This window comes from Microtus ochrogaster, chromosome 2, assembly GCF_000317375.1.
Source record: "Microtus ochrogaster isolate Prairie Vole_2 chromosome 2, MicOch1.0, whole genome shotgun sequence".
In the NCBI taxonomy this organism is placed as follows: domain Eukaryota; kingdom Metazoa; phylum Chordata; class Mammalia; order Rodentia; family Cricetidae; genus Microtus; species Microtus ochrogaster.
The window spans coordinates 92,440,279-92,465,115 of record NC_022010.1 but is presented as its reverse complement, the minus strand read 5'-3'; the positions used below and the strand labels follow the sequence as shown (position 1 = coordinate 92,465,115).

General features: G+C 40.5%; 2 protein-coding genes across 5 annotated transcripts in view; one reads left to right on the top strand and one right to left on the bottom strand.

Annotated features, from left to right (window-relative positions):
• Nucleotides 1-14,626, bottom strand: part of Gabpa (GA binding protein transcription factor subunit alpha) — a 28,247-nt gene extending 13,621 nt beyond the window's left edge. For all 4 annotated transcript variants that reach the window (XM_026787081.1, XM_013353406.2, XM_026787090.1 and 1 more), the window contains exons 1-5: nucleotides 14,556-14,626; nucleotides 12,288-12,390; nucleotides 8,635-8,779; nucleotides 5,526-5,610; nucleotides 3,906-4,151 (exon numbers count right to left, since the gene is read on the bottom strand). In XM_026787081.1, coding sequence (XP_026642882.1) covers nucleotides 3,906-4,151; nucleotides 5,526-5,610; nucleotides 8,635-8,779; nucleotides 12,288-12,364 — 553 coding nt within the window. In that variant the 5' untranslated portion in view covers nucleotides 12,365-12,390; nucleotides 14,556-14,626. The remainder of the gene's footprint in view (nucleotides 1-3,905; nucleotides 4,152-5,525; nucleotides 5,611-8,634; nucleotides 8,780-12,287; nucleotides 12,391-14,555) is intronic.
• Atp5pf (ATP synthase peripheral stalk subunit F6) lies at nucleotides 14,571-23,292 on the top strand. Its single transcript, XM_005345287.3, has 5 exons — nucleotides 14,571-14,647; nucleotides 15,086-15,260; nucleotides 18,572-18,750; nucleotides 22,118-22,242; nucleotides 23,181-23,292. The coding sequence occupies exons 3-5, from the start codon at nucleotides 18,587-18,589 to the stop codon at nucleotides 23,216-23,218; spliced, it is 327 nt and encodes a 108-aa protein (XP_005345344.1). The 5' UTR covers nucleotides 14,571-14,647; nucleotides 15,086-15,260; nucleotides 18,572-18,586; the 3' UTR covers nucleotides 23,219-23,292.
• The last annotated feature ends 1,545 nt before the right edge of the window (nucleotides 23,293-24,837 follow it).

The following is a 24,837-nucleotide window of genomic DNA, read 5'->3' as shown; positions in this document are numbered from 1 at the left end:
TCTTGTAGACCAGGCTGGTCTCGAACTCACAGAGATCCACCTGCCTCTGCCTCCCAAGTGCTGGGATTAAAGGTGTGCGCCACCACCGCCAAAAATCTTAAGGAACCCTTTCTAAAGAATCTATAAACAGAATGAAAGATGGGAGTAAAATACGCTGAAGCTACAAAAACAGGAAATGGAGGACTCTGCACTACACTGGAAAAAGGCTAAGACAACAGCTCTGAAGATATGGAGACTGCTTCCAGACAGACATGAGAACAAGAACTAATGGCTAATTAAAATAGGAGAAAGACTGTCTTGACATGTACACAAGCTTATGTAACTACAGACTTAAGAGGCTGAGCAGGAAGGCCACTTCAAGGACAAGGACAAGCTGGGCTAGATGGTGAAATCTAGGGTAGCCTGGGCTAGAGTGAGACTGTCTTATAAACAATCAGTCCTGAACTTAGCAACCCTAAAAGCTGTCTAACAAGGTTCTACAACACAGTCCTAAGATAACTAGACTAACTTAGCCCAAAGTTACAAAGCAGTTTGTAAAAACAGAAAGTGAAGCCAAGTGCCTGAAATTCCAGTAAATGGATAGGCTTAGGCTGGATGAACAAGCTAAAGTGCATATAGGCGATGTAGGAAGACTTTATCTCAAAGAACACAATAAAGCAAACCATATACACACCACACACCAGCCAAGTCACCAAAATGAAAGAGAGCAAACTCTGCTGTACACAGAAGCCAGATAATTCTCATTCACTACAAGGTGCATTAGTGATGAAGAAAAACAGTAAAGTACAAAGCAGGATTGCTGACAGGAAGGCTGGACAGAACTTAAACAAAGGAGTTTACCAATGTGGAGAAGACAGAGCTATGGAACTGGACAGACAGCCAGTTAAGACACAATCTTTAATACTTTTCTTGTGTGAATATTATTTATATTTAAGAATTTACATATATGTTCTTGAATGTTAGTATCGGGCAAAAACATGACTTTTTAAAAATTACTTAAAAAAATACAAACCTAGCTATCATTTCAATATCCATATTTCATAAAGGAAAAATACATATTTGACTAAATTTGTTTTTTATTGTCTCGAAAAACCAAAAAAAAAATTTGTATAGCCCATCTCTTTGACAGATTTCTAACTTGTATACAATTATTAATTTCATCTTCAGATTAGCTTAATGGGCAATTCTAAGAAATATTCACATATACAACCACCTGAATGAAGATAGTTGCTGTCAAGATAGAAAACTGCTTTTTATTAATGTGAACTTTAAGGGATTTCCCAATGTGGGTCAGTAATTCAAAGAGATTTAAAATAGCTAAAAATAGTTAATTATATCCCAGTGATGATTAGAATTAATAAATTTGTCAGGGAACTGCATGTAGATAAAGAAAGAGAAGTTTGAAGTGATAGTTTTCTGAGAAAATGCTACTCATTTGTAAGATTGCTATGGTATTTTGAATGTAACTGAATGTGTGTGTGTCAGCGGTATCCCTGAATGGTACGTGAAGCTGTGAAGTTGAAGCCTGGGTTGCCGTGGACTGAACCTCTGAACTGTAATCTGCCACCTCAATTAAATGTTTTCCTTTGTAGGAGTTGCCATGGTCGGGTGTCCCTTCACAGCAAAGAAACCCTAAGACAGTTGCCTAGTAGGTAAAAATATCATGACGAAGAATCTCATCAAAGATGATCTCAAGTATTTTAAATGTACTTTTAAGTAAACGATATTCTTGGTAGGACTTGCGCCACAGCGAATCAATCATCATGCTACCTATGGTCATCTTCATGTATTACTTCCCGTAACTGAAGATGTCTTGTGGAAAATACAGCAAATGCCGCAAAAAAACACTATTCAGAGTTTTTATGTCCCATTCTTCCCTTCTCAGCATTTCCTCTCAGGTGATTCCTAACTCGCTAGCAAAAAGGTCAGAAAAAAAAAAATTCACACTAGCTTCCACATGCCAAAAGTAAATTTCTACATGTCACAGTAAGGAACTGCCTCCACTCCTCAGGGATACCAAATTCCCCAGACTCTAAGTCCCCTATAAAAGAGTGCAGCATTTACTTATAAAGGATGTATACGAACACAGGTAACTTCAATCATGTCTAAATAAAATACCTAATGCAATGTGAATACTGTTAAGTTGTTCTATTGTTGAGGGAACAGTGGTAAGGGCACACTACCAACTCTCCAATTGTACTAACTGTATAATTTGCCTTCCCAATGTTTTTCTTCTATATTGCTTCAAAAAAATTCTAATGAATGTTCTCTATTTCTCAGTTGTTGCCTATCTAACTTAAACCCATCTGAACAATAATTCTATGATTATCAAACTCATGCTACTCCATAGTTTTGACTTTCTCAAAAGAATCTCAAGGGTCTTAACACCAAATAACTCTCCCTAAATAGCAGTGATATTATAAAGTTATTTCCCTGTCTTCAGCTATACATTGATAAGGGTTTATTTTGGAGACAGGATCTTGCTAGGCAGGCCTGGCTGGCCCAGAACTCAAAGAGATCTGCCTGCCTCTGCCACTGGAGTGCTAAGATTAAAGATGTGTGCCGTTGTACCTGGCATTATTAATGTTTTCTTGTTTCCCTTCTCCTTCCCCTGCCCTACAGGTTGTCTTGGAACCAATAATAATGTGTTCTTGTCCATACTGTTCCAAAGACTTTCATTTTTATGTTTTTAAAAACAAACCGATCCCGAGAGTTTGTGCTCTTAAAACTATGTTAAGGCTACACTAAACTGATTACATACTTCAAAATCAAGTGCTATCAACACCCCCCACCCAAAACATCATTGTATCAGACATCTCTACTTCCTCCAAAAGACTTTCAAGGTATGCCTAGCTGTTAGGAATCTAGTTTAAATGTCAAGTGCTTGCCTAGCTAGAATAAGGCACTGAGGCCAGTCCTATACAGGGTTCGGAGTGTCAAAGGCATGCTCTGTTCTTGCATATCATCATTAGCCCAGAATTTACCACAGTGCCTGGTAAACAGTATCATTCCATTGTAATGAAGATGTAACCAATTTGTATAAAAACTATTGCCCTAGTCATTCAAGCTCTCAAAGTTAGGTCAGTGCTTGAATATCCTCTCTCCATTTTTACACTCTGCCAACCTTATCACTGTTTTCACCCATCTCTTCCTTTTTACTACAAAAGAAACCACATAGTCTATGCTAATCTGAACCACATTACTACTGTACAAATGACAAAAATATGTTCTTGCTTTCTCTCAGTCACAATGTGCCTTATGGGACATCTAGGCAATATTTGTTTTTTTAGTTTTCCCTTTCACTGACCAAAACCAGTTCTACGATGTCATAAATAACTCTCAATATGATATGGCCTAAGTACCCTTAGTTCATCCAGGTCTAAGCTTTGTTTTGAATGTTTCCCATTTGTACAGTTTCTCAGAATACACTCCCTCCCATTTTCTTCAGAGCACTGATCCCTGTGACATTCTTGTTTGCGTTCTGAGAAAGGGCATGCTACGTAAGCCTAAGCTCGCCCTGAATCCGTCAACTGCTTCAACTCCACTTGTCATTCCTCCAAACGGCCAGGTTATCCCTTTGAGGCTCTAAACACACGCTGTGTTTCTATTAGTCACTGACAGGTTAAACTTCCTATGGCAGTCACCTTTTTTATTTATCTTCTCTTCACTACACTGTGAACATGCTATAGGCAGAATTTCTTCTAATAATTCTTTGTATTCCAAACAATCAGCATACCATTTGTCTACCATGTGTTCAGTATGTTACAGTTCAAAACTAAATAGATACATAAAAATCAATAATCTTTCTAAAATATCTACATTACAGAATATTCTATCTTGCCCAAGCGGCATTTTCTACATCTAACTGAACTGTTACGGCACCCAACCAACAGTTGTCTCATTACCATAGGGGATCCCAAGGCGTTCCTGCTCTTTTCTGTAGCCTTCCAGTGCAGCAGCCCATCTTGTCACTTGCTCCGAGGTTTCATCAGAAATAGTTGTAATATGCTTGGTGCCATCTAGAGTTATCACTTGAGCTTCTTCAACGAGATGTGCCTCTGCTTCTGCATGGTGGGCATCTGGATCAATGACCACTTCAACCGTTTCCGCAGTTTTAACAATTTCAAGAATGTTTAGCTTTGGCTCAATTCCTAACAGTGGATAGAAAAAAAAATACAAATTTAAATAAAACCACAAGACACAAAGAGCTAAAAGTAAAGTTTACTTTTCCAAATTAGAATAAAAAATGATGTTCCTAAAATAATAAGAAACTGAAAAGATCCTTATTTCTAAATACAACTCAACAGAAACAGTACCATTTTAGTAATTATAATGTGATTACACAGAAGAATGCTTGAGCACTGTATTACTGCCATGCTGGCTATCAAACACAGGGTCTCACACATAAGAGGGAATTACTCTGACACTGAGTTGTATCCCCAGTCTAGGATCAGAAGCTGATAATATACTTAGAGATCGAAAATAATCATGTCCAAAATTTATCCTGAAATGTTGAAAAATAAAAAAGTGTGCTTGAAAAAAAAAAAGAGCAAATGTAATAAAATTTAACATCTAGTTAAACTTCACTACAAAGTTTAGGAGAAGTTCAAATTCCTATCCCCTGCTTCTGCCTTCCAAGTGTCTGGATGACAAATTGACTGTGCTTGGTCATCCGCCTTCTTTTGACTTTATTGCTCGTAGGGTTGTGTGTGTGTGTGTGTGTGTGTGTGTGTGTGTGCGCGTGTGTGTACAGGTGTGTAAGTACAGGTATGCGTATGCACATGAAAGGCAGAGTTGATGTGGGGCGTCTTCTATCTTTCTCCACCTTATTTTTTGAGTCAGGATATTTCAGTGAGCCTGACCCTTACCAATTCATTTTGACTGAAAAGTTAGCCAGCCGCAAAGGTTTTCTTTTTTCTGTTCCCCAACACTGCCATCACAGGTAAGAACTACTGTGTCCACTCTTACACAATGCTGGGATCTTGACTCAGTTCTTCATGCTCACTCACAAGCACTTTACAGACTGAGCCATCTCCTCAGCCCTTGTCTTTCATCCTAAACATCCTGCCGACTTTGTTCAATTAAATTCACATCAATTAACCCAAATCCTAAAGATATTCAAACCCTATTATTATTAAGAACTGTAGTTCCTTTGGAAAGGACAGAAACAAAGTTGAAGTGATTATCACTATGGAGACTCCTCCAGTGGAGATTTAGTCAGGCAAAAACTTAAAGCTATTTCAGAAATCAGAATTATGTTTAGAAATTATACCCTAAGAAAAACGGTATACAACTAACTGTACGTGAGATAAATAGTATTTATTAAAAATAAAATGAAATATTAAGGGCAGGAGTAAGGTGAATATGATAAAAATAAAATGAAATTCTCAAAGAGTAAAAATGTTAGTAGTGAGGTGATGGCGCATGCCTTTAAGCCCAGCACTGGGGAGGCAGACGGATCTTTTATTAAACCATCAGAGAAACATGAGCTCAATTTGTAAATACCTGCCAATAAAGTAACTCACCTTGGTAAGAAATTACCTGTACACTAAGCTGTACAGTTCCATCTGTTTTGACGCCTTGGTCGAATAAACTTCGCTCTGGATCCAGCTAAACACGGATAAGAGAGTAAGCAAGATTATTTTAGCTTAATCATTAGATAAGTTACTATCTATGGTTTAGTATAAAGCAGTGTACCAAACAGAATAATTCCTGAGCATACTAATCAAATTATAAGAAATTATAAAAATTATAAGAAATATAAGAAATTATAAGAATGCATTTAATTATCAAAGATGCATACCATTTATTTGCTAAAACTAAAAATATTTTCACCTCTGAACAAGTGGAAGCCAGCAAAAACCCACCAAGTTAATTTTTCTATTCTGGTGGGGCTGAGGACTAACTACAGTCAGGGAGGGCCTCATGTGCCAAGCAGACATTCTACAGCCATTCCCTACTGCTGCAAAATTATTTTAAGTGGAAGTTTTCTATGGGAGCTGCAATCTCAGCTGGGATCTTAAATAACACCAACAGGTAATTCTTCATTCTGCAAACGCATTTAAAGTACAAGATAACGCAATGTTTATCAGAAAAGGAAGGATGTTAATTAGTGGCTGACAATTATCTAAGTTTACTAACATATTTATGCCGTATCTACCTTGTAACCAATGCCACATATTAAAACTTAGGATTCACTCTGAAGTCTCTGACCACAAAGTTAATAAAATTAAAGGATTCATGACCGATCTACTTTGGTCATAATCCCTTATCCTTGGAACACTGGCACTCTTTTCCCTTCATATCTCCTTCTAATGAATGCATTTCCTACCATGGCTTATTAAGAAAATAAAAATAATCTTGACCTCTGATATTGTATCACTATCTTGGGACAGACTTCCATTGTTAAGTATCTTATGTGTTTAGATGTGTCTGCACATACGTTGCTGAACACATCTAAGAGTAAAATTGTCCTTTTACTCTTAATATCAAGAATTCAGTCATCTTACAATCACAATTTCAATTATTTACAATATCTTATACATAAAACCTATAGTATTAAGTGGACTTTATATCCAATTTTAACAGGAACAACAAACATATAACACATTGGATTGGCTACATATGGCAGTTTCTACTCCTTAATGTAAATCTTTGCTAGACACTGAAGTCTTGTCTGGACATCAACATTATCCCCTAGAAGCTATAGTCTCTGTATCTTTAAGTTAGCTCTCAGGTCCAGATTATGGCAGCACACTAAGATAAGGACAAACAGCTCCAGCATGGTTGTTTGTGCAACATATTCTTCAAAGAAGTACATCTCAGTGATTGCTCCTGTAACTTTTAAGTTGGCATTTATCTGACGACGACAAGGCTTTCTCCCAGAAGTAGCAGGTACTAATGCCAAATGCATGTTTGCACTGAAGGGGAACAGAAGCTGCCAGGCTCACATTCTTTGTTCAGCTGAAGAAACGCGTTAGGAGGGTGTGAAAAGCCTATAGACCCAAGCAGCTCAAGTTAATGATATGATTCACACATCCATTTATCCAGAAAATGCTTATTGGGAAACTATGATAAAATAGGTACTTTGTAGGCCATATTTCATTACGAGGCCAAGTATTCTATCATTGCAGATATAACTAATAAAATGGTGATTTTTAATGATAGTTGGGATCATTTGGAAATGTTTTACAAGTGTTTCACTCAATGTGTTCTATCCTTATAGCTCTTGCTCAGACTTTTAGTGACTACTTTGAATTCTGAATTTATGTATTGAAAACTCTATTTTAAACATTTACTTTTATGATACTTATAAACACACACTCATGCAGGTGAGCGTTATGTAGGAACAATTCCTTGAAATAGAACTGTTGGGCATTTCATACTTCTAATAAAATACTAAATGTCAATTGCTTTCAAAATACCATATTCATTTATCTTCTCATTTCTAAGAAGAAAATTTAACATGTTCTTTTAAGTGCATACAACCATTGTCGCTAATTTTAGAAGAGCAATATCTAATTACATTAACATTTACTATATACTTATTAAAAGAAAAAGGTTAAAATATCGTTAATAGCAACTAGTGCATAAATTCTATTAACACATTTCAATTTACTTTATAACAGAATCTTGTTTAATAGTAATTGCAGAGGACCTGAATTTTTAAAATATCAAGTCAAAGTTCTGAGATATATGGAAAAATGGTATTGCAAGACAGGCATGATGATCACAAACAGTAAAGATTAAAGTGAAGCAAGCAATTCCAAAGAATAACAAAATATACATTCATGTTAATGTGAGAAAAGTGTACAGATGCTAGGAGTTTAAGAAAAGTCTTGAAAAACTATTTCCATAATCTTACTCAGGTTACTACTTCTTATACATTAAAGTAGTATCATCTGGGCAAAGGTGAAACAAGTCTGTGAGGATGATTGAAACATAATATAATTCTACAAGGGAAACATTTCAAACTTAGTACCAGAGCCAATGCAAACGCAGTTGATGTGGGATTCGCCTCTATATGCTGTGAATACCATTGGTTAATAAAGGAACTGGCTTGGCCTGTTGATAGGGCAGAACAGAGCTAGATGGGGAAAACTAAACTGAATGGTGGGAAAAAGAAGGCGGAGTCAAGAGAAACCATGTAGCCCTGCTGGAGACAGATGCTGGAACTTTATCCCGTAAACCACAGCCTCATAGAGATACACAGATTAATGGAGAAAGGTTAATTTAAGATATGAGCTCGTCAAAAACACGCTTAAGTTACTGGCCAAACAGTATTGCAAATAATATGGTTTCTGTGTGATTATTTTGGGCTGAGCAGTCGGGAAACAAACAAGCGGCCTTCCTACTATAGGCAAAACAAACAGTTTAGTCAATGGACCTCCTCCTATAGAAGTCAAGTCAGCCAGCACAGACTGCAGTGCTTCCCATTACTCCATTTTTATATTGATTTTATTTCAGACTTAGGAAAGTAAAAAGGAACAAATGACTTATTATTCAATTTTATTACTCAATCCTTTAAATTTCAGATACAGGAAATTTTATGAAAGAATTTTCATTTCTAAATGCTCAAAAATATAAAATCATAGATTTAGTCCACTTATCAATATCCATAGAGATGAACCTTACCTGAATATCTTGCAGGCAAATTTCATGAGCGTCCAAAGAACACTGCAGTCTCGGTTCTAGTAGTTTCTTTAAATTGCCTATTGGTTCATTGATGTCTATGGCCTGGCTTATACATTCAGCTGGTGTGTAGGTCTGTTCCACAATGCTAAATATTAATGGAGATGAAGGTTAATAATTATATTATCCTGATGTAAAGGTAACACTATACTCAAAACAAAATTAATACCAAAACACAGTCTTTGAAATTCTTGTCTATGTTCTGTACTAGTTTCTTCTTTGATGCTGTTAAGACTAATGTTGTTGATGTGAACACTAATCTCATAGCTAATTTGAAACTTAAAGCACTCCTGAAGACATGCTTAGTCATGCATACAAATATGTGCCAGCACATAAGTATTAGGTGTATACTATCTATACGGAAGTGTGCACCTTTATATTACATCTCAAGTTATTTTCAAGATTTAAGGCCTAAAAACATGGTAATACACTATGCCCTTAAAATCTGTAAAGCTTATTGGGAAGGTGGCACTAGCCTGTAATCACAGCACTTAGGATAGTAGAGGCAAGAGAATCAGTTCACGGCCATTCTCCAGCCTTAGTTCTACAGAGAAATATAAACCAGCCTGGGCTATATGAGACCCTATGTCAAAAACCAAAACAAAAAGAAACAACAATAAAATCAAAACTTTGTACATCATTTCTACTAATCAATTTCCTTCCTGATATAATCTAGTAAATATAAATTGTTAAGGTGTGACAATATAAATACTTCCAATTTGATTTGAATACCAGCTATTGGGTTTTTGAGACACAGTTTCTCTTCATAGCCCTAGCGGTCCTGAACTCACTATATAGATCAAGCTGGCCTAGAATTCATGGAGACCTACCTGTCTCTCTGCCTCCTGAGTGCTTAGATTAAAGGCTTGCAATGCCACTGCCCAGATAGTCTTAGGAAATTATTGCTCCTTAAGCCTTACTTAGCTCTTTTGCCCTGTTATTTCACAATTCAAATAGGTTTAAAGACTTGACAAGCAGTTGCACACCTCTTGTAAATGCTTAGAGGGAAAAGAGAAGACTGAGAAAGTAGTATTTACTGAATTAAACTTCACAACATATTTACTTTAAATATAATTTAAACAAAAATCTCTTTACAGTTATTAAAATGTGTATCAAAAGTAAGTATGAAGCAGCAGCTGGACATGAGTTGGTTCTGAGCACCCACTTCAGGTGGCTCTCACCTCAATGTTGGCCAGCTGCATGGTCAGCTGATGCTTTTGCCTCTGCTGGTACCTGAATTCACCTATATATACTCACTAAGACACATAACTAAAACATACCTAATTAAAAATAAAAATAAAGCCAGGTGGTGTTGGCATATACCTTAAATCCGAGCACTCAGGAGGCAGAGACAGGTCGATCTCTATGAGTTCAAGGCCAGCCTGGTCTACAGAGTGAGTTCCAGGACAGGCTCCAAAGCCACATAGAAATCCTGTCTCGAAAAATCAAAAAATAAATAAAAAGGTAAAAAATTTTATTAAAATACAGCACAGGTGAATGACTAGGGATGACTCAATAGGCTAGCACTTGCTGTATAGGTCAAGGATCAGCGTTTGCATCCTCTGAACTCATGTAAAGCCAGGCATGGTAGCCCACATCTCAGCAGTGCTCCTACGGAAAGATGGGAGACAAGGCAGGAAAGTCTTAGGCTCACAGGCCTGTAGTAATAGGAGCGGCGGGGATGCGGTCTCATGCTCTACCGACTGAGCTAGCCGGGCAGGCGGCCGGGGTGCTGGGGACTCAGCCCTGCCGCTACTAATACAACACAGGTCAGTTGGGTGAGACTAGGCAGCAGCAAACACAAGAGCTCTGTTTAAACAAGCTGGATACTGAGGACCCACACCTGAGGCTGACCTCTGACTTCTACATGCATGCTGTAGCATGCAGGCACCCACATTCAAAACACAAACATGCATAAATGTGTGAGTGTACACACATACATACACAATTTATTATTTTATTTTTACTTATTTTTCAAATATTAGGATATACATACAAAGTAAATATATACATTTGTTCTTAAAATATTTAAAATTTACAAAACAGAACCATTCATGATTAAAAACAATATTATTTCAAAGTAACAGTATATTATTACTATTGGTCAATGTAATGAATGTTCTGTTGATTAAGAGAACACTTTGGGCATACTTTTTGGCTATTAAGCACAGAAACCTGTCCTTTTTAGTAACAATGACTTTTAACAGATCCAAATGTTACTTTAAAGCAGATTATAAAATTTCACTTTTATGAATACTGAGTATTAAGTTCTCCAAAGTTTCCTGTTGTAAAGTTACAAACCTTGGGAATCTAAAAATCTTAATATGCAGTTTCTTTTGAAGGAATGTGGTTGATCATACATTACTGTTTCTCAATTCCAGCAATGTCCTCCATGTTAGACACATGGTAACAGCTAGTCTCCTACCCAGACACATGCAAAGGGCCTGTGATAAATACTACAGGCTCTATGAAGTATTTGGAGGTGTCTGAGTGCATAGAAAAAGACATGCTAGACTCCAATTTTGTAGCTCCTTCCAACCTGAACAAGGGTTGAGCTGAGTGACCAAATGCTACAAGGTTTCTTAGGCTGAGTTACGTAAAAGGCACCATGGCTTCTTCTACCTTGGTCCCCTCAGCCTAGCTGAAAAGCCATAGAGAAAGCCTCACTGGACACACGGACATTTCCTTCCCACAATAGCAAGAGTGATCTTTTGGCATATACTATAGCTTCAGATCACTCTCAGGTGACTGCAGACCATACTGACAAACTTAACTACTTGAGTCAAAGCCACCCAGCTAGGCTGATCCCCAGCTCCTGACTATCTGAAACACTCATCAGTAATAAAATAAAATAAAATAAGAGAATCACTTATTCTGCTGCAGAAAGGACAAATAAATGGAATGCTCTTTTCAGCATTGATGTTTAAATGTTAGCTCTCTTCTCAGCTCAGCACCCTCTAGATCTAAGTCATCCCACGGCCTTTTGCTACTCTACAGAAGTCCACTAGAGCCTTTCAGTTCCACTGCCTTGTCTCCAGCTTTAGAGTAAAAGAGCACCTCAGCTACCACCTCCCACAACCTTCTTACGGACTCCAGTCTGCCTCCGTCAGTCTCTCCCTTGACTCTGAATTCATCACAACCTCCTCTGTCATTCCAAGAAGCAGCATGTTTACTGTGCTGGACCAGTATGTCTCCTCAAATATTATGAGATTATAAGGTCATTTCAATAAGTCTTATTTTACTTATTTTATTCCTGACAGTTACCAATATACAGCAGTTATTCATAAATAACTATTGTTAAATTCAGGTTGAATTAAACTATCTTTGAAATAAAAGTGACCAGAGCTTAGTGAAAGAATTAAAGGAAAAAAAATCAAGGAAATGCCTTTTAGATGGGGGTGGGGCTGGTTTTTTATAACTGTGTGATCATTAACTATCAACTAAGTTTACTACTGCTTCTATTTCAGAAATACCTTTCTTCCTGAGCTACAAACCTATTAAGTCAGAGGAAAAACAAAAATAAACATATTGGCCTGCTCCTTGAGGGTAACCCATATACCAGTAGTAGTAAACCTAATCGGTTCAGAAATGCCAACCTTTCTTCTGTGCACTCAGGTTTCTCAGTTCCATCAATTTCAATTTCTATCAGTTCTTCTGCTTCTCTCTTAGTCATGGCTGAAATATTTCAAATGCTCAGTCCTGGAAGAGTTAAATTTAAGAGATTTTTAAACATCTTGGCATAAGCAAAAATGCTTTTCAAGAAAAAGACCAAATCTGAACGAAAGAGGGAGAAAACAGACGTGTTCTTTATATACGTGAAAGCTCGCACACAGCATTTATAAACTGGCTTTTGTTTAAATTGCCATTTATTAGCCTGCTTTGGCGATTTCATTATTTATTGGAACTTGTTGGCCCAGTCTAAGTCAGTAAGTTAATTCAAGACACTACAAAAGCAAATGAAAATTATAGCAACTATATTAAAGCAACTTGGTTTCCAACCTGAAGCTTAACATGGAGATGGATTACAAATGTCTAGCTAAAAATCTGATTGTATAAGATTAAAATTGTTCAATGAGCAAGTTGCAAAACAGAAAAGATACCTACAACACATGAAAATAGCTATTAAATGGAACAGACCAAACAAACCTTCAGTTAATTAATAACCAAAAAGAGAAAAAGTTGGGACAAACTACAAACATTGGCAAAGCAGAGCACAGAAACAGGAAATGCACAGCAAAGCAAACTAAACTCGGGTGTGAAGAAATGCACGAGTACAGATCATCCCAAAATGAAATTTACATTATATCGTGCTTTTCCTAGAAAACGCAGGCAGCATTAGGAAAAAGTACATCTGTGATGTGTGTGTAAAGAGCAAAAATCAATTCTGGCCGGGCGGTGGTGGCACACACCTTTAATCCCAGCAGTCGGGCAGGCGGATCTCTGTGAGTTCGAGGCCAGCCTGGTCTACAAGAGCTAGTTCCAAGACAGGCTCCAAAGCCACAGAGAAACCCTGTCTCGAAAAAACAAAAAAAAAAATCAAATCTGATTAGAAGTTAAAGACTGAAGATCTCCCTTCTGGTGAAGAGCACATGCATTTTCAAAACCACCCTTTTTCTTTCCAGTCCTATAGATTCAATGTTTTTTAGTTGCCAGAAGTATCTGGTGAACCATGCTAATTCAGTACTTGGCTTCTGTCTGCTCTCCTGACTTTTTCAACTTAACATCTCAGGACTTAATTCACTACTTCACCCAAGATCCACTTCTGTACTTGTAGTACAGGTACAATGGACTTAGGCCCACCTGGGTACGCACGGAAATAAGAAAAAAAAAGGTGCTAAAGAGGTGGCCAGTATCTTGTGGAGTTAAAGACTGTGTGGTACCTAAGAACAGAACGATGGTGAATCTGTTCAAATCCTTTGCTCTTGCCAGCACTCAGGCATATCGTTTGTCCAAACTCCCTATAGGTTTTTAAAACCTGCATTTACTTACTGCAAAGGAGTGATGGTGCACTCCTTTAATGCGGGTGCTCAGAAAGCAGAGAGGCACACAGACCTCCGCATTCTAGGCCGGCCTAGACTAAATAGCAAGTCTCTGGTCAGCCAGGGCTAGACAGTGAGATATGCTCGTGTGTCTGCGTGTGCGCACGTGTGGAGGTCAGAGGGCTGCTAGTGGCTGTCAGGTCTCTCCTGGCACTTCAGTTTCAGGGGCTGAGCACAGGCAGCAGTTGGTTTTACCTATCGAGCCATCTCACTGGCCTACCTATGGATTTTCAAATGACTACTCGTCCTCATGAAGCGAGGTATTGGCACCATTCTCTGTGCTGTTAACCCTAGGGAATCCCTATACTCCATAGTGTTCGCTGCACTACAGCAACGGGGGAAACGGGAGCTGGCAAGCTACTTAATTAACATTGACTGATCTCTTCGAAAACAGAAAGTCAGCATAATGATCAGTGCGGTGGCACTGGTGCGACTATGAGACAGTTCTAGAAGGAAAACTAGGGGTGGAGTGCGGGAATCCTGAGTCGGGTGACAGAGACCCGGGAGGGCCGCGACTACGTGGAGAGTCAGGGCGCCGGGCACGGATCGCGCCGGGCGACGAGCGCGTCCTCAGCGTCCCGCCGCGCGGCCCCGGACCTGGCCGCTCCCCGCGCCCCTCCCCTCGGCTCCCCGCACAGCCTCTCCCGCCCTTCCCCACCCGACTCCCTCAAGTCTCCACGAACGGAAATGGGAGTCACAACGCCGGGGACCAGCGGAAACAAAACACAGAGGCGGCCGCGGGGGGGCCGCGGCGGGGGGAAGAGCCCCGGAACCAGGCCGGCCGCGCGGGCCCGCGCTTCCCCGCCAGCCCGCGGCCGCACTCACCAGCTCCGGAATCCGCCCCGTGGCCCTCGGCCGCGTTCCAGAGCCGGCTGGGAACGGCGGCGGCGCGGGCTCCACGTGCAGCGCCTCTCCGGGTAAGCCGCACCGCGCCCGCGACTCGCAGAGTGAGGCCCCGGGGCCCTTCCCGCGGAATCGGCGCTAAGGAACCTCAGCCCCTCTCCCGCCTCCCAGGCACCCCTGGGCCTGGAACTACAATTCCCAGCAGGGTGCGCGCCACGAACGCCCGCGGCAACGGAGGCTCACGAGGCACAAACGCCCCAAGCCGCTTGGTTTGACGCGCTCCCTTTACCCCCACACTGCATCTGCCTCCCCAACCCCAAGGAACAAGACGCTGACTCCGAAGGGAGCTTGAACTAGGACAGAGAACAGAGTACGCATGCGTACAGGGCACTGTTTCCAAGAGGGAAAGAGAGGTGAAGTTAAGTGAAGGGAAGATGGCGGAGGCTTAGCTAGGGGACCCGGAAGCACTTACCCTCCACTTCCTCCTCCTGTTTGCCTTTTGTCTCACCTAGAGGCGTCCGGTCGCGGACTGTCTCCGAGGCGCTTCCTGTCCGGTGAGCGTCGAACGACTGAAGCGGTGGCCCATAATGCATTGCTATGGCGGGTAGGCGTGTGTAGGCGGAGCCAGGGCCGGAAGTAGAACGGTGGCGGCGGCGGTGACTCTCGCAGCTCGGGATTGAGTGCAAGGTGACTGGGAGGGTAAACTAGGCTAGCGCGGCCTCTGGGGACAGCGATTCTGGGTTTCTTCACGAGTCCAGGGCTGCCCATCACCTCTGCTCTAGTAGGAGAGCGTAGCCCTGTGCCCTTGGCACCTTCACGGCCTGGCCTGAGGTCACAGGGTGACCTCGGCCCTGCTGGGTATTCAAGTTTGCCTTAGACACGATAAGTACAACCATTAATACCCTTTTGGGAGCAGAACGGGCCAGCACGAAAGGCAGAAAGGCGGGGTGGTGGGTCTGCAGCCCTCCTGGGGCCACCCAAGGTCAGAAGAAGCTGGTGAATTAGACCCGAGCAGGTCTTGTCCCTTAAGGCGAGAAAGGACACCAGTCATATCCCAGAAGTTTGCCTCTGGTCTAGAAACGTTGGTGCTAAAACAGCTTTGTGGATTGACTTCATGAGTAGATACTAACAGGCAGGAAACGGACTAGCCTTTACCGGGCTGGTCGGTCATCGCTATAAATAGAAGAGCCATGCTCCTTCCCAACGCTACACCTCTGGGTTTGAACTTCTTTTGATTTTTTTCCCCCATTCCTTCCCCAGTATTTTAATATTAGAGCCCTAACAGGCAGCTAGCTCCTGATAGTATATCAGTATAGAATTTGTCACAGATGATGCTTTACACTTACGGTGGCATTTGCCTTCTGTGGAATAGTGAACGGTCCATAGACACTGTTGAATCTGAAACAGTGGAAGGCAATAAAAAAGCAGCACCAAGTAGCTTTGGTAAGAGAGTATGTGCTCATGTTGTGGATGATTGTGTAGGATTTAGGAGGTGAATATATACATACATGCTTGGTTGGGGCACAGGAATTAGGTATATTAGAAGTGTGAGTTGAGAATCAGTACTTTGATAATACATTATTGAGAAGGGAAGCTGTATTTTGCCTATTTTGTAGAAGAAGTGACAGTCTTTGTAGTCAGCTTGGGAGCAGGTTGGCTGTAGGATGTTTGGTAAACAGTAACCTTCTGTAGACATAATTTTTATCATCTGTAAGCAAGACTAGGAACACCTTGCCCTAATAACTCTTTAAAGGGTGTTTTCCTTCACTGAGCAATAGTTTCCAAATTTCCTAGGGCTAAACAAGTATTGTTGCCTTACTGATGTATGTTGTGTCTTCCTAAATTTCCAAAAAAACGAACAGACATTGAGTTGGGCGATATTTTCTTATTTTAAGGTCTTTTTGGTTATTTCTTGGCTTGTAGTCCTTTCACCTGTATAATTTTCTGGTAGATTGAGTGACACAGTAATCAAGACTTTAATTCCTTCACATGTTTTTATCCAGGCCTATGAATGATATTTCTTTTATCTGCTTATTTGATTTCTTTAAGGAGTACTAAATGTTATTCCAGGCATTGTTGAAGTTGGTATTATTGACACTTTGGACTGGATAACTCTTTGAAGTGAGGAGAGTGGGGAGGGTTATTTTTCATGTTGTAGGGAGCATAGACTTATGCCTGATCTCTACCCACTAGAGGCCACTTGCATCCACCCCATTCAGGACAACTAAAATTGTCTTCACACAACAAATACGCCTTGGGAGAAAAAAAATGCTGCTTTCACCTTTGCTCAGTAACCACTGTGCCAGGCTGCTGGTTTACAGTTAATGTTTCTCAAATTTTCAGCGATAAAGGGGTACTTCAACCCCTCCATGCAGATCTCTCTGTCTGTCTTTGTGCCTGTCATGCATCTGTGTGTGTTTATTTAGGTGTATGTGGGCACATCTGCACATGTTTCTCTACCAGCCAGAGGCCAACCTCAGCTGTTACTCTTCAGATACTATGCGTCATGTTTTTTGAGACAGGGTCAGTCTAAGATCTAGCCGAGAAGACTAGGTTATCAACTGAGCCCCAAACATCTGCCTGTCTCTGCCTCCCCAGTGCTGGCAGTATAAGCTTACTGCCAATCCTGACTTTAAAAACAAACAAAACAAAGCAAAACTCACAGGTTCTGGGGATTAAATGCTGTCTCTCTACCACCACTTTTGGAATTGTTGTCATTACTAAATTCAAGAGTCAAATTAGTCAAATTGCTGTAAAGATGTTTAAATCCTGTTGTAGCTGCCCCATTAACATACGCCAGTAGCAGCATGCCCACTGCTCGTGGTCCTCTCACAATTCAGTACGAGTCACGTTTCATCAGGCAGGTTCAGAAAAAATAAATCTAGGGGAGAGCAGGAGAAGCATGTTGGCATAGCAGGTTTTCCTCGGGGGGTTGAAGGGCCCTTCATCACTGACAGTTCGAGAGGCATTAACTGTATGGCAGCAGACTACGGCAAGATGTGAAGTGGCAGAGGGCTGGTTTTATTTCCCAGGGCACATTTATAGTAAAGAAATGTTATGAAGATGTCCATTAAAGTGTGGATACCTTCTATTGCCATTTCATTATTGTTTGTTATAAGCTAAGTCTAGATCAGGAGAAATTTTTCTTCTACTAAGTTTCAGCCTCTCTGTCTTTTCCTTTTGGGCTTACTGCTTGAGTGTATTTGTTGTCCTTTGGAATATTTTTACATTTGATCTTTAGATTGTTAAGTCAGGTCTTAGGAATTATCCTGTCCTTTAATGTATCTAGCAACATTTTTACCTAGAAAATTAATTTGTTTTAGCTTTAGCAGGTCTAAGGACTTGAAAGGTTTTAAGCTCTGATTTTTAAACTTTTGACTTTGACCTCCTGCAAACTCTCTGATGAGTTTGTATCATCTAATCTCTGTTACTACAGGGCTTACTTGGCGTGGATGCTGTTTCTTTTGGAAGTTGATTTGGTTGTTACAGTGTTAAGTGGCTAGGATCCTGCTGTTGTTAGCAGACAAAACTGTTTCCTTCCTGTGGGCCTTTGAAGTGGAAATTTTCAGCCTCTCATTCCTGGCTAAGACAACTGTGTTTGCTCTCTTTGTCCAGCTCCCTTTTTGCCCTTTGCAGGATCATGGAAACAGGCACCTTATAAGCACATCGTCCTTTCCTCCTGGAGACAAGCAGTGTTCTTGAACAGCCTCACCTCACTGTTTCCTCAGGTGCAAGATTAAGTTCATTGATGACAAAGCACCACCCCAGATTTTGTCTTTTCTTTCTGCTTTAACCCTAGTAGACCTCTCAACTGTTCCTATGTCCTTGAGCTTTTCAGTAAAAAGCGGAAGGGTCATTCCATGTAACTGTGACTGGCCAGTCACAGCCTGGGTCCAGTATACAGTAGTTCTATAACTTAATCCATAGAATTAGGTCTTGCCATGTGATGTAGTTCAGGTGATTTATGAAAAGTACATAATCTTCTGATGCTTGTCTAGTACCAGAGACTCACCATGATTCTTCAGAGAATCTTCAGGCTGTCCTCGCTCCTTCGGTCGGCAGTCTCTGTGAACCTGAGGAGGAACATTGGTGTTACAGCGGTGGCGTTTAATAAGGAACTTGATCCGGTACAGAAACTCTTCGTGGACAAGATAAGAGAGTACAAATCAAAGCGACAGTAAGTGGGCAGATTATGAAGCACATTCAAAGTATGTAAATTTCAGGATGTAAGTCCTAACTGTATTGCCTTTATAAAGGCTCCAAGGACAGTTCTAGTAAGTCTGTTACCATTAGAAGTGTAGGCACAATAATGTCATTACAGTAAAATAAGTCAGGTCATAGAAGTACACAGCATCCTGAAGTCATTTGTTAGCTATTTAAGAAAATTGGTCCTGTAGACACTGATTACCTTAACATCATAAAACTAAGAATGATTGGGCAAGACATACAATCAGAGCATTACAACTGTCATGTTTGGCCTTTTCTATGATGTGATTTGGGGATCACATTACGTAAACAGCATTTTCTCATTAAGGATGTTATATTGTTGATGTATCTCTGGAAATATCAACGTACAAAAGACTCAAAATGACATGAAGTAAGACCTGGAAAAATAGGATTTCAAACCCACATATGAGATGAATATCCAACTTATTCATCATTTGGTTCAACCCCTAAATCTTAGGAAAATGGTAAACAGGCGTGTATTTCTTTGGTCATCTCTCATTTACAAAGAACATGAGGGCTAACTGATATGGGCTGTGTTGTTTTTACAAAATGCAGATTCTTTTTTTAATATTTATTTATTTATTTATTTATTTATTTATTATATTCTGTCTGTGTGTATGCCTGCAGGCCAGAAGAGGGCACAAGACCTCATTACAGATGGTTGTGAGCCACCATGTGGTTGCTGGGAATTGAACTAAGGACCCTTGGAAGAGCAGACAATGCTCTTAACCTCTGAGCCATCTCTCCAGCCCCCAAAATGCAGATTCTTAAAACCTGATGGAAGTAGAAAGCTTATAAACAAGTAAATAGAATCAAATGGTTAGTTGCTAGCTGACATCTAATGTTTGGAGATTAGAAAGGAAAAACCACTCTTCCTAACTGGAAGCATTTAGAAAGGCATCTTTGAGAAGTTCACGTTTGCCTTTGAAGGCAGTGCTTGGGATCCTTTTACCCTTTTGATGTCTGTTTCCTGGGCAGCGGTAATCATCTTCCCATTGCAAAAAGGGAAAAAAAAAAAGAATTTCCTCATGATTTTGCTTAGAGTTTGTTCTCAATCAACTAGAAGAAATACCTTTACTGTACCAGGTTAAGAATAATAATTTTAAAGACTAGATAGGTAGGCCAGGCTGTGATGGAGCACACCTTTAATCCCAGCACTTGGGAGGCAGAGGCAGGCAAATCCTTGTGAGTTCAAGGCCAGCCTGGTCTACAAGAATAGTTCCAGGACAGCTAGGACTGTTACACAGAGAAACCCTTTATCAAAAAAAAAGAAAAAAAGAAACAAAACAAAAAACAACAAAAAAAGACTAGATAGGTAATTGGGAATAGGAAGATTATATCTTTTAAGATGGAGAAATGATGTCAGATTAAGGTGTGGAAACTAGAAAGTGTGACGTTTGTTTGGAGAGTTATACACTTTTGATCCCAGAAGTATAGGGCATAGGAGTGTACACAGTTTCAAGCTTCAGCTTTGTAAATGATTGTCGAGTTAGTGTACTGGTTGGTTTTATGTCACCTTAACATAAGCTAGAGTCATCAGAGAGGAGATTGAGAAAATGTCTCCCTGAGATAGGACCATTGGCAAGCTTATAGCACATTTTCTTAATTGGCAATTATACCACTGTGGGTGCAGCCACCATGGGCTGGAAGTCCTGTGTTCTGTAAGAAAGCAGTCTGAGCAAGCCATGGGGAGTAAGCCAATAAGCAGCTCCCCTTCATGCATAGCCTCTGTACCAGCTCCTTTCTCTTGGTTCCTGCCTACTTGAGTCCCTGTTCTCACTTTCTTGGAAGATGACCGTGATATGGAAGCATAAGAAACATAAACCCTTACCTCCCCAAGGTGTTTTGGTTATGGTGTTTCATTATAACAGTAGTAACCCTGACTAATGTAGTAATAGGAGCGGCGGGGCTGCGTCCCCAGCACCCCAGCCGCCTGGCTCGGCTAGCTTATGCCCCGAAATAATTACACGGAAACTGTATTCTTTTAATCACTGCTTGGCCCATTTCTATCTAGCCTCTTCTAGGCTAACTCTCGTTCCTGGACTAGCCCATTTCTAGTGTAGCCCACAAGGTGGCTTACCAGAGAGATTCTAGCCTACATCCATCCTGGGTCAGAGCTTCATGGCGTGTGACTCAGAGAGCAGAGCTCTCGCGTCCGCCCTGGAGATGGGAGCATGGTGTCTCTCTGAAGAGAGCTGTCGAGTCTGAGCTCACTTCCTCCCAGCATTCTGTTCTGTTTACTCCTCCCACCTATGTTTTAACCTATGAGGGCCAGCCAAGCAGTTTCTTTATTTTTTTAACCAATGAAATCAACAGATTGATATATGACACTCCCACATCAGACTAAGGCAATTAATTGTCAATGGTTGGACCCAATAAAAGTCTTGAGGACTGGGATGATGGTTCAGTTGGTAAAGTTCTATCATAATAAAGAGTGACCAGAGTTTGCATCCCCAGCACCAGTAGTCACAGCAGCATTTGCCTTTAATCTGAGCATTAGTAGATAGAGGCAGGACATCCTTGGGGTCTTGCTGACCAGCCAGTTTAGCCAGTTTGGGAACTCAAGTTCAGTGGGAGACTCTGTCTTCAAAAGAGAGAGGAAGTCACTGGATGTCATCATTGACCTCTGGCTTCCATTCATGCATATAACATACGGACCTTGAATATTTGAATAACTGTAATAACTACTCTTTTGTTGAGGTTGTTATTTTTTATTATTGTGTATGAGTGTTTTGCATGTATTTATATGTGCACCACATGTGAGCCTAGTACCATGTAGGTTAGAAGGGAGTGTTAATGGTGAACTGGTTAACTGGTGAACTACTGTTTAGGTGCTGGGAACTGATTTCGAGTCCTCTGCAAGTGTTCTAAGCTCTCAGCCATCTCTCTGGCCCCTTTATCATTTTATTATTCAGCAGCTGCCAGGCTTAACATTTCAGACCTCCGGTGTCTAGGTTTTGCTGGGGATTTGTTTTGTTTTGTTTTATTGGTTTGTGTTTCTTCTTTTTTTATCTGGATTACATCATATTCCATATACTGCAACTCAGATCCTAAGAGAGTCTGACTAGTAAGTATCTTTGAAGCTAACAGACCTTGAGTGTTAGAGATTTGTTTGAAGTTACCGTATCTCTGGAACCGATTCTAAAACATTTGAATTAAAATTCAGATACTAAAAAGGTTTCCTTTCCCCACCGTATGTGTACCTTTAAAAATCTCTTTAAGCGTGATGGTAAAGGGTAATTTCTGTTTTTTTTTGTTGTTGTTTTTTTTTTAAAATTAGTGCATAAAATCAGTTTTCTTTGTTCACTGTACAATAGGACATCTGGAGGACCTGTTGATGCTGGCCCAGAGTATCAGCAAGATCTGGACAAAGAGCTTTTTAAGCTTAAACAAATGTTTGGTAAAGGAGATATGAATACGTTTCCTACCTTCAAATTTGAAGGTAAGTCTGATCCCAAATTAAGTCTGGGGGATTATTGTAGGTGGACAATATTCATGTACATTTTTGGGGGGCGTTCATGCGAGGGTCTGGCCTAGGACTTTGCCTCTGTTATGCAAATGCTGTCACTGACGTATACTTCATTCTTGAGAGGTTTTTGGATTGTTTGGAAGTTAAATGACAATTACGTGGGAATTTCATACAGCCATGATGTGTTCACAAGGAAGCATTCACGCCACTGTTTTACTTCGATACAGGGCAGCACATGTGTAGATGGAAGTTTCTGTCCCACCTGTTCCAGCGGCCATTTTCTCATAAAGACATACTTATGTAACAGTGCTAACAGAGCTCCTCTGCTGCTCAGACTAAAGTGTTGCACTTCCTACAGGAAATGATTGCACTGACTTGAAGACAGAGGCTTACATTAATTATAAACTGTTTTGCCTATTAGCTCAGGCTTATTATTAACTACCTCTTACAACTTAAATTAACCCATAATTCTTGTCTATGTTTAGCCACATGGCTTGGTATCTTTTCTCACCTTGCTTCCTCTGAGTCTGGCTGGTTCCTTTCCTCTTCCCAGAATGCTCTTACTCTGGTTGCCCCACCTATAATTCCTACCTGGCTACTGGCCAATCGGTGTTTTATTAAATCAGTACAAGTGACAAATCTCTACAGTATACAAGAGCATTATTATCCCACAGCACACATGAACTATGATACCTTTCTCATCTGATTGGTCTAGATACACAACACTGTTTTATTAATACACTAATAGCAAGCCCTGCCCTCAGAAGCCCTGCCCTGAAAGTTTGGTGGTTGTTATATTTCTCCATACATGTTTAAAAGCAGATGTTTTCTTAAAACTGGTAAACTTCAAGCACTGTAGCTAATCTTCTTATTGTAGTGTGTCTAAGCCTGAACCTTTTCCCTCTTTTTAGATCCCAAATTTGAAGTCTTCGACAAACCCCAGTCCTGAAGAATAAAATCCATCTGGTAATTTAGTTGTACAACTAATTAAAAAAATTCAAATAAACTTTCATTTCACAGTTATCAAATGTCCTTTAAATTCTTTGACGATATGGAGGATGTGCCTGGCGTTGATTTGTCTCTGCGTTGTTTCATTTTGTTAGAATGAAGCAGATGGAGATTTTGGATAAATCGGGTAAAATTGCCTTGTCCCTATTAGACTCTTCCCATTGTTGGTGCTGTCCTCTTTAATAGTGGAGACCATCCCCTAAGGGAATGTTTGTTCTGGAGGGAAGGCTGTTATAGTTACCTGCAGTATGATTAATAAAAACCCAGAGACAGAAATGGGGTTCAACCTGAAGACCCGAAAAACAAAGCAGACAGCCACTAGCTCTTAACCTCTGCCTCAGTTTGAAATGACTGTCCTGCCTCCAGGAATCTCAGAATGAGACTGAGTGTGAGAACTGTCTCCTCCTGTTTTATATTCCTCGTTAGTGCTGGGATTAAAGGCGTGCACCACTACCACTCGGTTTCTATAGCATCTAGTGTGACTATTGGAGTTAAAGGTGTGTGTCACCACTGCCTGGTCTGTAAGGCTGATCAGTGCAGCTCTTTTACTCTCTGAACTTCAGGCAAGCTTTATTTATTAAAAATATAAATGAGATACCACTATATTTACCTTTGTGTGTATGGGAGGGGGTTTCTGTATATACTTGGCTGCCCTGGGTCTCACTCTGTAAACCAGACTGGCCTCAAACTCACAATAAATTCACTTGCCTCTGCCTCCCAAGTACTGAGATTAAAGGCATGTGCCATCACCACTCAGTTTATATGTACATTTTTGAAGGAGTGGTCCTATATCCTTTGCCATGGCTTTCTTAGGAAACTCTGTGTAACTTCCTATGTACAGAAATGTCTGTTGTGTTTTAACCACTGTCTGCTCAAACTGATGTCCTCAATTTTTTTTTTGGTTTTTCGAGACAGGGTTTCTCTGTGGTTTTGGAGGCTGTCCTGGAACTAGCTCTTGTAGACCAGGCTGGTCTCGAACTCAAAGAGATCCGCCTGCTTCTGCCTCCCGAGTGCTGGGATTAAAGGTGTGCGCCACCACCGCCTGGCTGATGTCCTCATTTTTGCCTGCAGGTTATAGTATGTAAGGATTCAGGAGGAGACAGTAGCATGGAGCAAAAGGCTCTTCGAGATGTAATTGTATGTAATGTTCATTGGCCCAGCCATAAAAGAGCCAGCAGTTATTTCCTGGGGATGTTGCAGGTCAGGAACTTTATTTCCATCAAAGTTTCAGAAACTGTAGGTGGACCTAAAGGAAGTTAGCCTTTTAAAGGGAAATAGCCTTGTCACATTGACAGTATCTCTGACATGCCATTATATGGGTTCATTAAACCTTTAGCTACCTTGGGGGCAATTGGAGAATAAGATTGCTCTTAACTTTGATGGATACTGACCAAGTCATTCTCTGTCAGTTTTCTATGCCTATCTCTCCTCATTCATTCTCCTCACTAATACATCCATACACAATTAGGCGTACATAGACTATCTCAAGATGGCATTGTCTTCAAGTCAGTGCAATCATTTCCTGTAGGAAGTGCAACACTTTAGTCTGAGCAGCAGAGG

What these genes read in the sequence shown, in the direction of transcription:
- Atp5pf (XM_005345287.3), top strand. Translation starts at nt 18,587, where the DNA reads ATGATTCTTCAGAGAATCTTCAGGCTGTCCTCGCTCCTTCGGTCGGCA. An exon ending in GAGTACAAATCAAAGCGACA is followed by an intron (nt 18,751 to 22,117) that starts GTAAGTGGGCAG and finishes ACTGTACAATAG; the next exon opens with GACATCTGGAGGACCTGTTG. An exon ending in TCCTACCTTCAAATTTGAAG is followed by an intron (nt 22,243 to 23,180) that starts GTAAGTCTGATC and finishes CCCTCTTTTTAG; the next exon opens with ATCCCAAATTTGAAGTCTTC.